This window comes from Pteropus vampyrus, unplaced genomic scaffold, assembly GCF_000151845.1.
Source record: "Pteropus vampyrus isolate Shadow unplaced genomic scaffold, Pvam_2.0 Scaffold186, whole genome shotgun sequence".
Lineage (NCBI taxonomy): Eukaryota > Metazoa > Chordata > Mammalia > Chiroptera > Pteropodidae > Pteropus > Pteropus vampyrus.
This window is the reverse complement of record NW_011888967.1, coordinates 2,683,125-2,696,898: the sequence shown is the minus strand read 5'-3', so window position 1 is coordinate 2,696,898 and position 13,774 is coordinate 2,683,125. Positions and strand designations below refer to the sequence as shown.

The window sequence follows — 13,774 nt, the reverse complement described above, 5'->3', positions numbered from 1 at the left end:
AGTAGCCACTGTTTCAGCTTCCTGTGTCAGGGTCCATGGGGTATTGAGGTAATGGGAGTCTGTTGATCTGGCCAGAAAACATCTTGTGCTGGGCTAATAGGAAGGAAGTACAGAGAGTGAAGAAGGCTGTACATCCAGGCATGAGGCTGGACTTCTGTGTCCCACAGCTCTCAGCAGCCAGCCTGCCTGCCCTAGAGCAAGGCCTCAGTCAAGGTTGGTGTTGACATTCTTCAGAAAGCCTATGGACATGTCTTTTTCTAAACATTGTTGCAAATAGGCAGTGGCCTGAAGGGTAAAGAGGGCCGGTGAACTAGGTAAGGTAGGGGAGGGAAAATTCACCTCACTTATTGCTGTGTGGATTACTCCGCCACTGAAATTTTTAGACAACATGTAGCAATTGTCATGTTTTGATTTCATTAGTAGCAATTAGTGTAAGGAATTCATCAGAGAAAAAGTAATACAATAAAAGGTAATACCTTCTTTGAATGAATTAAAAAAAAAAATCTTGTTTTTCTTAAATCAGATCCAAAATCTCCTTTGATCAACTCTAATGTGAGAAAGACTGAGATGTGAAAAACAGAAAAAGCTTAGGCCAGTGCAGGCAGAGAGAAGAGTTTTTTCTACTTGTTTGAGAAGCTGTCATTTATAAGACTGTGCAGATTGACTTCTCTCTTTTCCAGATGCTGAATTGCTTCTAATAATGAAATGATTTACTTAAAGGGCAAACTCTCCAGAGTTACCAACGCTCAATCAGACACCCCATCACCTGTCTCTTGCCCTTCCCCAGGATAGGCTCACCCACAATAGAAAAGCCACCAGATAGGAGGGAGATCACACGTCATATCACTGGACCACTCATTCATAATGATCTGTGGATTTCTGCATTGTCACGAATAGACTTTTCACTCCTATCTCTCGTTTAGCAATTTGTATCCAGTGGCCCTAAAGAATCAGAAATATGTCTTTCATATATCACATATGCACCAACACCTAGACCTTGGTAAATCCAAGCGGTGTTGGCTAGCCATCTCTGAGTTCCATAGCTATACATCCAGTGGTTAATACTTTACTTCATATTATTTGCTTAGAGCTTTAAAAAAAGATTAAAAAAAAAAAACCCCGTGGTTATTTTTTTGTTTTTAATTTTTAAAACTTGAATATAATCCCCAAACACTGTAAGAAGCCCAACAATTTGAGTGAGTTCCTAACTGGTTTAAGAGTTACAGCAGGCAAGAGTAAAATGTTAAGTGCTTTTAAAAAGTCAAAAGAAATGCATAAAGCAGTGCATGCATTTTGTTGCCACAAAATTAAGACTGGGTTTGGAGCAGGATCACTTCATTTAAGTCACATTGCTATTGTTAAAGAAGAGTGAGTAATAATGCAATATCTAGAACAAGTATATAACCACCTACACACTAGCATCACTTTATCTAGAAACAAACATAGTAGTGTTACTAAATAAGCATATTTATAAAATATTGTACACTGCTTCCACATTGGATCAGCAGATGTAAACAAACAGCTAATTTAAACTGGAGTTTAAAATATTATGTTAAATTCATTTGTCATATAGTCTTTTGCATAACATGCCAGTTCGTCTTTCACAAAATCACAACTTGCCTCCCACAACTCCCAGGGCTGGTTAGAGGATGTACATTGACTTATACAAATATTTTACGGTGGTCTACAAGAAAGCGACAAACATAAAGCAGATCAGGAACAAAAGTGCCCATTTCATGAGGATGCTGAATAACATGGAATTGGGGACATAATTAATCCTTGCAACATGTGCTTCTTTATTGAATGTTACAGATTTGTAAATGGTTATAAAGCTGTCCTGTAACGTTCATTAATACAACCACATGCTACAACTATACTGGGTTAAACACGGGTTACATATATGTTTACATGTGTCTTATAATACAGAATTGCCCAACACATTGCATGTTATAGCCTATAGATGTAGCATGGTGGATGACTGGATAATATTTATTATCATTAAAGAAGTTAAACAGCCCAAACATTCAGGAAGATTAGACTGTACAGCCTCATAAAGAAGAATAAATGTACTATCCAGTTATCTACCATAATATTATCTATAGAGCTATCTTTTAGAATACATTTGAAACATTCAGAAGAAACACATTTTGTGTTTTTACAAGTATATATTTTTTCCATTTGATTATTCCTACATATATTTTTTTAAAGGGGAAACTTTCAAAGTGCTAAATAATATGTTAGACCTGGAAGCCTAGACTTAAAAAAAAATCCAGTTCTGTAAAGTGCTGTATTCTGACCGCTAATACATTGTTTGGCTTGGTGACATACACACACTAGCCAATGCCAATTATACCCAAGCTTTCCAGTTCCTCATTCAAATTCGTTAAGGAAGGAGTTTCAAACTATAAACATAAAGTATGTTGATTAATCAGGAAATTCCCACGGTCATTTTCATAAAACATTCTTACTTTTTTTTCAAAAGGACCAAGCAATTTAGAACAAATTATTACATATAGTAGTATATAAAAATTGGCACCTTAGAAGCAGATGATTAAGCCAAAGCTATTACTTCCTTGAGTTCTCTATGACTTTATTTATGTTCCTCAGTAACTTGCTGCTCATGAGATGCTTAATTCACAGAGACAGGTAATTAACGTCCCCTCGATTAGAGACATGGTGGAATAAATGAGCTGCACACAAGCTGACTGTACAAGGCCACGGAATCAATGCCACATCAGTATGCAGAGGATCCAAAAATGGAAAGAAATGGATTGAAAGATAACACATTTATGTGCACAGGAAATAAATGGCTCATGAAAGTTACACAGTTTGTGTTTAAAGTCATTTAAATTTGGCTTATATATTTCACACACTTCACAAAAGATGTAAGAACTTTATTTTCATGCACAGTGAAAGAACCAGGTAGTCACAAGGTCAGGACTGCTAAGTACTTTGTCTTCCAGATCCTGTTCTGTTCTCTCCAGAAATTACAATGAATGAAGACACTCGTGCTCATAATTTCTTTCCCCCACTTTCAGTCTGGTCCAGAATGAGGCCCTAGAGGTGCTGTGATGTCCAGCTCTGTGGCCAAAGAATAATGGTTTCACCACCTTCTTGGATTCCTCCACAGATTCTCCAAGAGCCTTCTGGCTTTGTGAGTGTGCTCCATACTTAAAATCATCACTACATTAGGATGTATGTACATCAAACTAGCAAAATCTAATCTAAGGAATGAAAATAAAATCTTGATTCTAACTGCTGCTGAGACTTGGCCTTCCTGAGAATCACAGAGAAATGGTCTCAAAATGTAAAGTGCCTATTGTGACTGTATTGATATGAACAAACATGGTTCCTTTTCTTCATTTTTGATCGATATGAAACGAGGGGTACAGGAATTCTTCAAAGTTATATTGCAACTTTGCTTGTATGTATTTTTTTCCCCCCCTGGGGAAAGGGCCCAGGGATTTCATCAGAGCTCATAAGATTCATGACTAAAAGAAGTTTAAGGGCAATTAATTTATTCTCAGACCAAATGCATCTTTTCTGAGGGGGAAATAGCCAATATGGGTTCCAATCGAAATGTGTTTCTAGAGCAATTATATTCAAGGGACTTTGGTTGCTTGTTTCTGATTCACCTAAATATCAAGGAGTTAGAAAGGAATTCCTTAATTCTTTATATGTGCCCTCATCACTATTTCTACACCCGAAAATCTTGTTTGGAAGGGTTTTCTATTTTGTTTTGTTTCACTATTTAAAGGCTAGAGGTTTTGCCCACATAGTTACCTGATTTCACATAATGAGAAAATTTGGAGTCCACAAGTACAACTAAACGAAAGTCCCAGGTAGTAGTTTGGGCCAGGAACATCAAGTCGTTTTCCTTAAAGATTTTATTCTTTTTTAAATCAGTGATCCAAATAGAAATCCAAAGATTTGAGGGTCGCAATTTCATGACCCCACTTCAAATCCAGATTCTGATCTAGAAGTGTGTATACCATTGTTTTAGGGTCCATAATAATATCTGGTTTAGAATTGTATGCCTTTTCAGAGTGTACTTGGTGTAAACACTTTGTGCAGGAGAAATTAGACTAAATGAGATGTCAGGATAGCTAGCGCTTTTGGACAAAAATGGGGTAGAGGGAAGGTAGTGAGTAAGTTTGGTATAAGAAAAAGTTAAGGTTATATGGATTTTTAAAATCATAATTTCAACATCTGTCAAAATATAATGAATTCTTTTAATGGAACTCCTTGGATATTAAAAATTCTGGTTATACCTCAAGGTGATAGAAAAGTCCAAGCCTCTTAAGAAAGCTCTATATGTCTGTTTATATACTATATATAAACATGTCTTCTGCGTAAATGCATATATATGTATATAAGCAGCATATACTATAGATCTCTTTACATGGTTTATTTGCTTTCTACTTTAGTCTACTGTATCTTTTTTATAGCTCTGTATGTAAGAAAAACATTCATGGTATGCCTACAACTGATGGCTTTGGGTTGATACCAAACTCGCAGTCAATTCTAAGATTATTTATGGTTTTGAAACTTCCTTAAAAAGTACTTTGAAACATTTCCATAAAAAGATACCAGCCCTTGAAAAACTCCAATTAAGTTTATGCTGAGCTCAGATTAAATGGCAAAACTCTAGGTATGAAAATATCCACAAGTGATAACCAGATATTTGTATATAAAATGGTCATGTGATGAGTGGTGTGTAAAATTGGCAGTTACATCTTGGAGATGTTCAGAAGACAAGGTAGAGTCATGCAAATGATGAAGGTCACACAGCAGCATAACACATGACATGAATGATGAGAATATAACAATATCTTATATAGCGGTTTTAAGTGTGTTCTGCCCACTACATTTTTTTGTTAGTTCGCTATTATGTATTCAGTGAGCAAATTCATTGATGACAGGTGAGATACAAAATAAATTAAAAAATATAAAATTATTTAGTTACATTCATCCTGAGCTTGCTCAACTATACTTGAACGCCCACTGTATATAACAGACCACTTGACATTTGTTTTTAACATCAATTCTTCTTTCATTCCGCTTGCAATACAAAAAGGCATTTCTTTTCCCTTATTTTCTTCAAAAAAGATAAACAGCTGTGGCACCAGAAGTGAATATATAAGAGACAGGTGAACTATGACTGTTACCTTGTTTTTTCTTTAAAATGATCAATTACAGAAGTGTTGGCATGAGAAGGATGTGGGACGTTAGGTAGAACTGCTTGCTGCCGGCTTATACTGAATAAAAAGGATGCTCTTCATCAGTCACCAGTGATGGAGCCAATGCGAAAAGAAAACAGAATTGAAGTTTAGAATATCTCATTTGTATGCTGACTACTTTACTTCATTTTATTTTGCAATTTAGCCCTACATCCTAAAACTCTTGAGAATGGTCAGAAATTGAAAGATGCCTCCTGACATGGAGAATGCATGAAGCCCCTTCATTCCCAGAGCTCATGGCTTTCTGAGGTGACTAGTGACATACATTCATTTCAACCCTTCTTCTCCCTCTCTTTCCCCTCCCTACCCATCGCGTGTGAGCATGACTTATATCCCCTGTATTTGACACTGGGCCAGATCAAATGCTTTCTTGATCTGTGGCCCAGAAGTCATCTTTGAGTTAAGACCTCCCAAAGCATCGCTTGTTTTGCTCAGCTAAGAATAAAGCAGGTATGTTACAAGGAAGGGGAACAAGTGAAGTCCGGGGAGAATTTTAGGGCTGGATTCTTGAGCCTCCTGCGGTGCTTAGTAAGAAGGTTTAGTTGTGCTTGCTTTCAAAGCTGTGGAAAGCGGACTTTCTGGACAGTCTCCTCATGGACAAGCTATCCCCGCGGCCCTCTGGCTTGGAAGACTTGCTCCTCTGGAAGGGATTTCGCAGGCTTGCCGTATTCCGCTGCCTGTCAAGTTTGTCACTGATGGAGAAGCTCTTCCTGGTGTGTGCATACGGTGCGCTTGGCTCCTCTGCTGAGTAGCTGTTGGCGCGCTCTATCTTGGGAACCGTGATGTTGTTGGATAGGGTTCTGTCTGAGTTATCGTTGCTTTTGGGGGGTATCACGATGGAGGCTCTCTGGCCTTTGGCCTCATTCTCCTCAGTGTCAGAGCTGGGGTGACTCAGTTCAGCTTCCCGTTCAGGATGACAACAAGATGAGTCCTCCACTTTGCCTCCAAGACCTCCAGGGAAGGCTGTTCTGTCAGCAATTGCTTGAGGGGCATTGACACACCTTGTGTCAATACAGTCTGTAATACTTGTGTATTCTGCTGTTTTCACGGGCATCCCAAAGTTGGCATAATAGCTCCTCGAAGGAGAAAACATAAAGCTATGAGATTTCACGATGGGGGCTTCTTCTAGAAGAAAGGGCGTGGTGGCTAGGTAGCGGCTACTTTTGGAACGCTCGATGGTGTGGTATGTTGGAGGGTCAGTGTCCCAGGGGTTTTGACACTCTGGGAGGTGGGTATAGTCTGAAGAAAAAGATCTAGTGTCCATGGAGGTGATGTCCTCGAAATCAATGCTCCGGCTTGGAGGTCTGTCTGTGGGTGCGAGGGTTGCATAGGCACTACTTGAAGGAGCTGTGGAAGGTACTGGAGCTGAAAAGCTTGGCTCGTTTAGCCCAAGGATGTTCATGGAATTGTCCAGAGGGTCTATATCACAGTGGAGCTCATCCATGGCAGAGACATAGATGTCTATACATGATGATGGTCTTCTGGAATCAGGAACAATGGCCAAGGTGTTTGCAGGGACTGCGGGAGCTTTGGATTCCTTGGCTATAGAATGAGAGCTAGTAGCCCGGTGTAGGCTCAGGGACCTTTCCTTAAAAAGACTTTCCAATTTTTCTATACCACCTTTGTCTTTCATATTGACTGAATAGAATGAATGGCTTCGCATACGGGGCATTAGGGTTGGAGAAGTTGGGGACATGGTCTCCTCACCTGCAGGGTCTATACTCTCTTGGAGCTTGAAGGTGTTCCCCTCCTGGCTGTTGAAGCTGCTCTGGCGGACGATGTAGGCTGTGTCCGTGCAGTCTGAGGAGGTCCGAGAGCGGATTTTGTTGGACTCGGCCCGCTCCAGACCTGTCAGACGCTCCAGGGCCGAGGCCATGCGCCCAATGAGGTCCTCCAGCTGTGCCAGCCTGATGTCTACCGTCTGGAGGGAAGCCTTCATGCAGTGTTCCCTCTCATTGACTTCCTCCAGCCGCATGGACATGTTCTCTACCCTGGGAGAGGAAGAGAGGAGAGTCACGTGGGGCCGGGTTCTTCTCCTGGAGGTTTACAGAGCATGGACAAAGGAGTCAAAGCTATGCCTGAACCTTGGTCATCAATGTCCTACCCGAGGGAAACGGAGAGGTTACAGGTACTGAGGAGGAGGTAGGGAGAAGAGGATGGCAGGGATGCTGTCACTGAGAATCACAGAATCCAAATCTTTTTGAGCTGAAAGAGGCTTTAGAGATTATCTAATCCAGTGATTTTTAATGACTAATCCCCTTTTCCCTCAATGAAATTTAATGCAGTCCTGGTAAATAAAAACCGAATTTCAATACTTTTATTGAAGTGGAGTGGGGCCTACATCTCACCCTTTAACCACTCCCATGGCTTAGCTGTGGCTTGGGGCAGGGTTTAAGGACCTAAATAAGTATTAGGGTGTTGGCTTATCAGAGTCACCAACAAAATGAGAATGATGCATTTTAATGACTTTATCCAGAATTTTGCAATAGAATTTTAGAATATAGCTATTCTTATGGCAGTATATGTGTGAAATTTGTATTTTATGGACTGGGATTATTTTTATTTTATAGTTATATAACAATCTTTTTTGTTATTATTCACAATAATCTTTTTGGAATTCAGTGCCTCCAAATGAATTAACATGCTCCTGTTATGGAGGCACCTGAAGTTGAACTAATCTAATCTAATCCTTTCATTAATAAAAGAAAAACAAACATCAAGAAGTTTAACCGAGATTACAGAAAGTAATTTGCGGTAAAGTCTGGAGTGTCTGTCAATTAGGATATTATCTCACTCTTTTCTCTCTGTTTATCTGGATAGCTGACCACAGATGCCTTATATTATAGCTATTTCTAGATGTCTTGACCTTTCCCACTGGAAATTCTTAAGGGCACGATCTGTCTCATATTCCTGTTTCCATTCCCATGTTGCCAGCTCAACACCTGCCAAGAGTCAATAAAGTTTCACTGAGTCAATCACTGTTTGAACTTGTTTCAACTATCTAATACACTTCTTGGTCGATTATTTACAAAGACAAAATCCACATATTTAAGATAAAATTGTGCCATATTTTTCACTTGCTTAAATTAACTTGGAAAGGCCAAACCAAAGCCAAGTCACGGTTTGAGCTCAAACGTTCACTTTCAAATGTCCAATGGCAAATCTTCTGGAGAATCTAAATGAGATCTATTCTCAACTTTTCTAGAGAGGATAAAAATGCTTTCCAATACTCTCAATATGCACAGTAAATCACTTGTCTGCTGACCCTTCAAAGGAACTTGCCTGCATATACAGAGAATGCTTTGCAAGAAATGGTGGGAATTAGAGCTGGGTGCCCCCAGCTGTTGTGTTGCTGCTGGTGGTGGTGGTGTGTTAATAACAGTAACACTTCTATTAAGAAGGAATATGCATTTTAATGACAGAAGAGATATAAGAGGCAGTGGTTTCCCTCTCTGAGAAACCTGTAGCCTTTTCAAAAAATGGCTCTCCTGCTGACCAGTGTTGGGTGTGTGTAATTTTGCGATTCCTTTGCCTTGGTGCATCGCTCTCTCTCTCTCTCTGCAACAACCCCCCACCCCACCCCCACCTGCCCTAACTCACTCCACAGACTGTTCTTTTATCCTTCAGCTTCCTTTTACCCAGCCTATGGTTTGAAAGATATTCTTTTCTTTGCTCTTTCCTGCTGCCCCATAACCAGCTCAGTGCTGTCCAGGGTCCAGGCACACTCATCCACCATGCCCAGGAATATTCCCCCAAAGACTTCTAAACTGAGCAATTTTGCATCTGGCAAACCCTATGCTATTCACCTAGCTAACACAGCTAATTCAGAAGGAAAATACTTTTCCCTGTTTCACTTGTTTTGTGATATAAACATAGCCTGAGAAACAAATTACTTAAAATAATGTTTTTGTGTCTCATAGACTTATAATTCACTTTTTCATTGTCTAGCTGATGGAGTTTGATTTTGCAAGTACCGCAATTTCATTTTTTTTTTTTGCAATGCAATAGCTTTGGGTAAGTGGATAAAATACTTCTTCATTTAGGTCAGGAGAAGGATAGATTGTGCATTTCTGTAGAATGAGACTTTTTGGATACTCTAGGTACTGGGTCCCCCTAGCTTTTTAATGTTGGCAGAGTCACAAAAGGCAGGATAGTTTTCTTCCTCCTTCTCTTTTCCTTTCCTGGAGCCCGGTGTATACAAGGTTGGTATGAAAAGAGATAAAGAGGCTCTTTTAGTATAATTGTAGGTGATCACTGGTCTAAACACTGTGAAATATCTCCTTGCACTGTGGGGACCCAGCTCCTCATGTTACACCTCCCTTCAGCCCTAGGATCCAACACTGCAGAGAAAACTAGCAGATGAGAGGCAGAGCTAAGACACCAACTGGAGGCAGCAGAAGAGTCAGGACCTGGCTGTGGGTAGTAAATGGGACACAGAGACTAAAGAGCCCAAGGAGGTGTGATGAGAAAGAGGCTCCTCTGGGAAAACAAGAGGTACCCAGTGGGAGCCCCAAGAGTGAAAAATTGTGACCTCAGGGAACAGAAGTAATTAGGGGAGGGAAGCCAGTTAGAACAAGGCCAAGGGACTACTCTTTACTAAATCTTAACTTTCCTGTGAGCTCTGAGGTGCTTTGGAATATGACTTGATTAAAAAAAAAATCAAAAAACAATTTCATCCATTTTCTTCCAGAATTATGGATGTGTTTAACTACCTAATTGTATAATCATTTAGGTCACAGATGTTACGGATAGAAGTTTAATGTAGGAGTTATGAAAGAATAAAGCTTCCTAGAGTCAAATTTACATGTTAGTTCCATAACTAAAGTGTGTTCCTTAATTAAAAAAAAAAAATTCTTGAAAAATTAAGTGTAAATGGTCATGTATCACAGATACAGATAGGTCTTAGGAACAAATCAAGAATTTTCGATCATAACTAGAACTAACTCTGGTCAATCATTCAGGCGATAAAATAGAGATAAGAATGATAAGAATTTATGGATCAATAGGAAGCCACACAGGAGCAGATGCTGGAAATGACAAAGTAAGAAAAAAAGAGGGATTCTGGAATTGAACATGTTCTATGTTCTTTCCCTCTTTCACATCTCTAGATCTTGCTTGGCTCATCTCAGAATAACTCAGGAGGTGATCACAATAGGGACACAACAGGGTCCTGGAAAGATGTGAGGTGGCTTCTGCCCCTGGGAGCCCAAGAAAGTGACAGCCAGAAGGCCATCCGAAGGGACTTAGTAAATTAGTAAAAAAAAAAAAACCAGCTAAGAAGACAACTAGCCTCTATAGCCAGTAAGATGAGGAAAAGAACATTTGAAAGGAAATTCTGCTGGCACAGAAAATTTTAGTTTCAATATACAATTCTTAACTTAAGGATTGTTATTTTTTAGAAATTCATTTCCTTTTCTGGTGACCTCAAAATATGGTTAAAGGAAATGTGGTTTAAGGAGAAAGAGGATTGGCAGGCCATTCCTGTTCTAAATTTCAAATATTCCTTGGAGTGCAGTAGGGTCAGTGAAGGATGAAAAACAAAAACAACCTGTATCACGTGAGCCCAATCACAGGGGCTTTTGTTGTTGTTGTTGTTGGGGGCGGGGTGCGTTTCAAATCATAGCCAATGATGCAGAACGGCTAAAGCTAACTCTTGCTTATCCACAGACTGATACCTGATTTGTGAATTATTTAAATCTTTTAGGGTCATCTACCATTCCCTTTGATCACTTATCCTCATTAACTATGAGGAAAAAAAGGGAGAAAAGTTTAAATTCAACTCAATCAATGGAGACACCAAAGACCAGCATTGGAAAAAGATATGACAGGGGTTGCATAAAGCTCATCTTTTTGGCTTGTACTATTTTTTGACTATTTATGAATTTCAGATATTTAAGTTATTCCCATCTCTATTATGAAAAATTATAAGTTGAATATACTATTAACAGTCATGTGTCTATTATTGTTTTGGGTCTAGGTGAAGTTGAAAAAGGGTACAAAGCCCATTGGCTTGGGAAAGATAAAATTAGATTAAACAATGACTATGTATCCCAGTTTGCTTAAATTGGTACTGCCAAGAAAAAAATTCAACTTGCAACTTCTTTTCACAAGTGGAGCCAGACAGGTGGGGTGATGGTAAGGATGATCTGGAAGCTTTAAGTTTGGGGTCTAAGAATTAAATGTCTATGGGCAGGGCAGGACAAGTAAGCAGGTGAAGCAGGCAAGGCATAAAGAATAGAGGCAGGAATTCTGTGGCATGCCCATTCCGAAGGCATTTAGAATGAATTTTAATAATCATTGCAAGCCCAATAAAACAGCCCTCTGTGAGCACATGCTGCCCACAAGCCACCAGTTTGCGAATTCTGCTTTAAATGAGTTGAAGGAACCAGTAAATAACTTCCAGCTGTAATCACTAGAAAATGTAGGAAGCCCTTAAGAACCAAAGGCAAATAAAAAGAAATGCCAGGAGACCGCAGATAGGAAAATATTTTCCTGATATTCAACACTCTTGGATCCTAGGAATTATGGGAGTTTGACATAAATTCTAGGCAGCATTAAAGAATAGCTTAGTAGCAGGTATTTAAACAAATGAAGTACTCTTTTCAGTACTTCAAAAAGATAGGTCTTGTTAACAGGAGACTACATGGGCTCAATATTTATCTTGTCTCTTTTTTTGATAATGTAGACTCATAAAGTGACATAGATACAAAATATTTGTGACAAAGTGCATTGTGATTTTAGCAGGGAGGGTGACACACTGGCTGACTGGAGAAATGTGGATACCTGGCTGGCTGATTAACCAAATGAGAGATGGTAGAACAATGGGCCGATGTTACCACGAAAAGTATTCTTTGGAGTCATGCAATGTGCTGGTTCTGTCTTTGTTCACCTAATCTGTGCTGGTGAACATTTTGGTAAATGATGTTGAACACATAGTAAGTATGCTTATGAAGCAAACAATGATATAAAATTAATAAGGTGAAAAATTAAATATAGTGGATGATAAAATCAGGATCCAAAGGGTTCTTGAGGTGCTAGGATAATGAGTCAAAAAGGAAAAAAAAAATTAAAGAAAAATTTCACAGCAATAAATATTTAGTCTCAATTTTAGGTTAAAAACAAACATTGCCTAAAAAACAGGTTTGAAGTTATTTGAATCAGCTCATGTGAAAAAGCTCTGGTTTTAATAAATTGTAGGCTCACTCTGAACCAAAGACATGACCTGGCTGCTATGATTGTAATGCAATCTATTAGCAGATAAAAATATGTAGATCAAATAATAATAATAGCCACCATTTAGTGAAAGCATAATATCTTAATAATTCTTAATACTCTACAGTTGGGTGTTAATACTTCATTGTACAGATGAGGACATAGGTTCAGAGGAGTTAATTAACTTGCTCAAGGTCACACAGCTAGTTACTGAAGAATTAGTATTAAAATCTTTCCATTGTACTGTGTTCTTTCCGTTATAACATGGAAAGAACTATTTGTTCTATTGTACTCTGAATAGTAGGCACCCCCCAAATAGTAAAGGAATGAGTAAAGGAATGAAATCTAGGCTCTAACTACAATACAGAATTAAGTTCCATTGAGACACCACATTTAAAGTGTGATGTTGACAATTTAAAGTGCATAGTGAGAAAGTAAGCAGAGTAGTAGTAGATCTGCTGCATGTATGCTAAGCAGTTAAAGGATCTTGGAATATTTAGTTTGGAAAAGGCAAAGCCAAGTGGGGAAATGATAGTGATCTTCATATATATAAAATAGTTTTCTGAGAGAAAAAAGATTTTAGTTTTTTTTCTGTATTTATTCATAAGACTAATATCTAAGGCAGTTTCTCCTTTTTCCGGTAGATGTTCAAATAGAAGCTGGGTGTAACTAGACTGTGCATTCTTTCAGAGTGGAGTCCTTATATCCCTACACCCTAACATAGGCCCTGTTTGTGTCAGTTGCTTAGTACATATTTATTAAATCTCCATTGGCCAGATGTGCAGGAGAAACTACTGGTTTGTGTACAAGCAGTCTGTACTCAATGATGTCCAGAACCTTTTCCAAATGTAAGGTACCAAATTTTATATGCCCCACATTAAAACTTTCTGCATCATCCTCTCCTAACTCTGGACTTTTAGCTGTCCATTGGGTTACATCAGTGGTTCTTAAAATGTGGCTCCTAGACTAGCAATGACAGCATCATCATCACCTGGTAAATGAAAATTTTCAGGCCTTATCCCAAATATAGCAAGTCAGAAACTGGTGGTTTTGGGGGGAAGATACTCAGCAACTTGTGTTGTAAAAAGCCCTCCAGATAAAGGAAATGTGGTTTAAGGAGAAAGAGGATTGGCAGGCCATTCCTGTTCTAAATTTCAAATATTCCTTGGAGTGCAGTAGGGTCAGTGAAGGATGAAAAACAAAAACAACCTGTATCACGTGAGCCCAATCACAGGGGCTTTTGTTGTTGTTGTTGTTGGGGGCGGGGTGCGTTTCAAATCAAAGCCAATGATGCAGAACGGCTAAAGCTAACTCTTGCTTAT

The 13,774-nt window shown here is 38.9% G+C and overlaps 1 protein-coding gene across 7 annotated transcripts in view; it reads right to left on the bottom strand.

Annotated features, from left to right (window-relative positions):
- Positions 1-1,619: 1,619 nt before the first annotated feature.
- TRPM3 (transient receptor potential cation channel subfamily M member 3) overlaps positions 1,620-13,774 on the bottom strand; it is a 512,305-nt gene continuing 500,150 nt past the window's right edge. For 3 of the 7 annotated variants that reach the window (XM_011371283.2, XM_023537350.1, XM_023537351.1), the window contains one exon: positions 1,620-7,231. In XM_011371283.2, coding sequence (XP_011369585.1) covers positions 5,779-7,231 — 1,453 coding nt within the window. In that variant the 3' untranslated portion in view covers positions 1,620-5,778. The remainder of the gene's footprint in view (positions 7,232-13,774) is intronic. The other 4 variants (XM_011371276.2, XM_023537349.1, XM_011371287.2 and 1 more) reach the window with 2 other exon arrangements.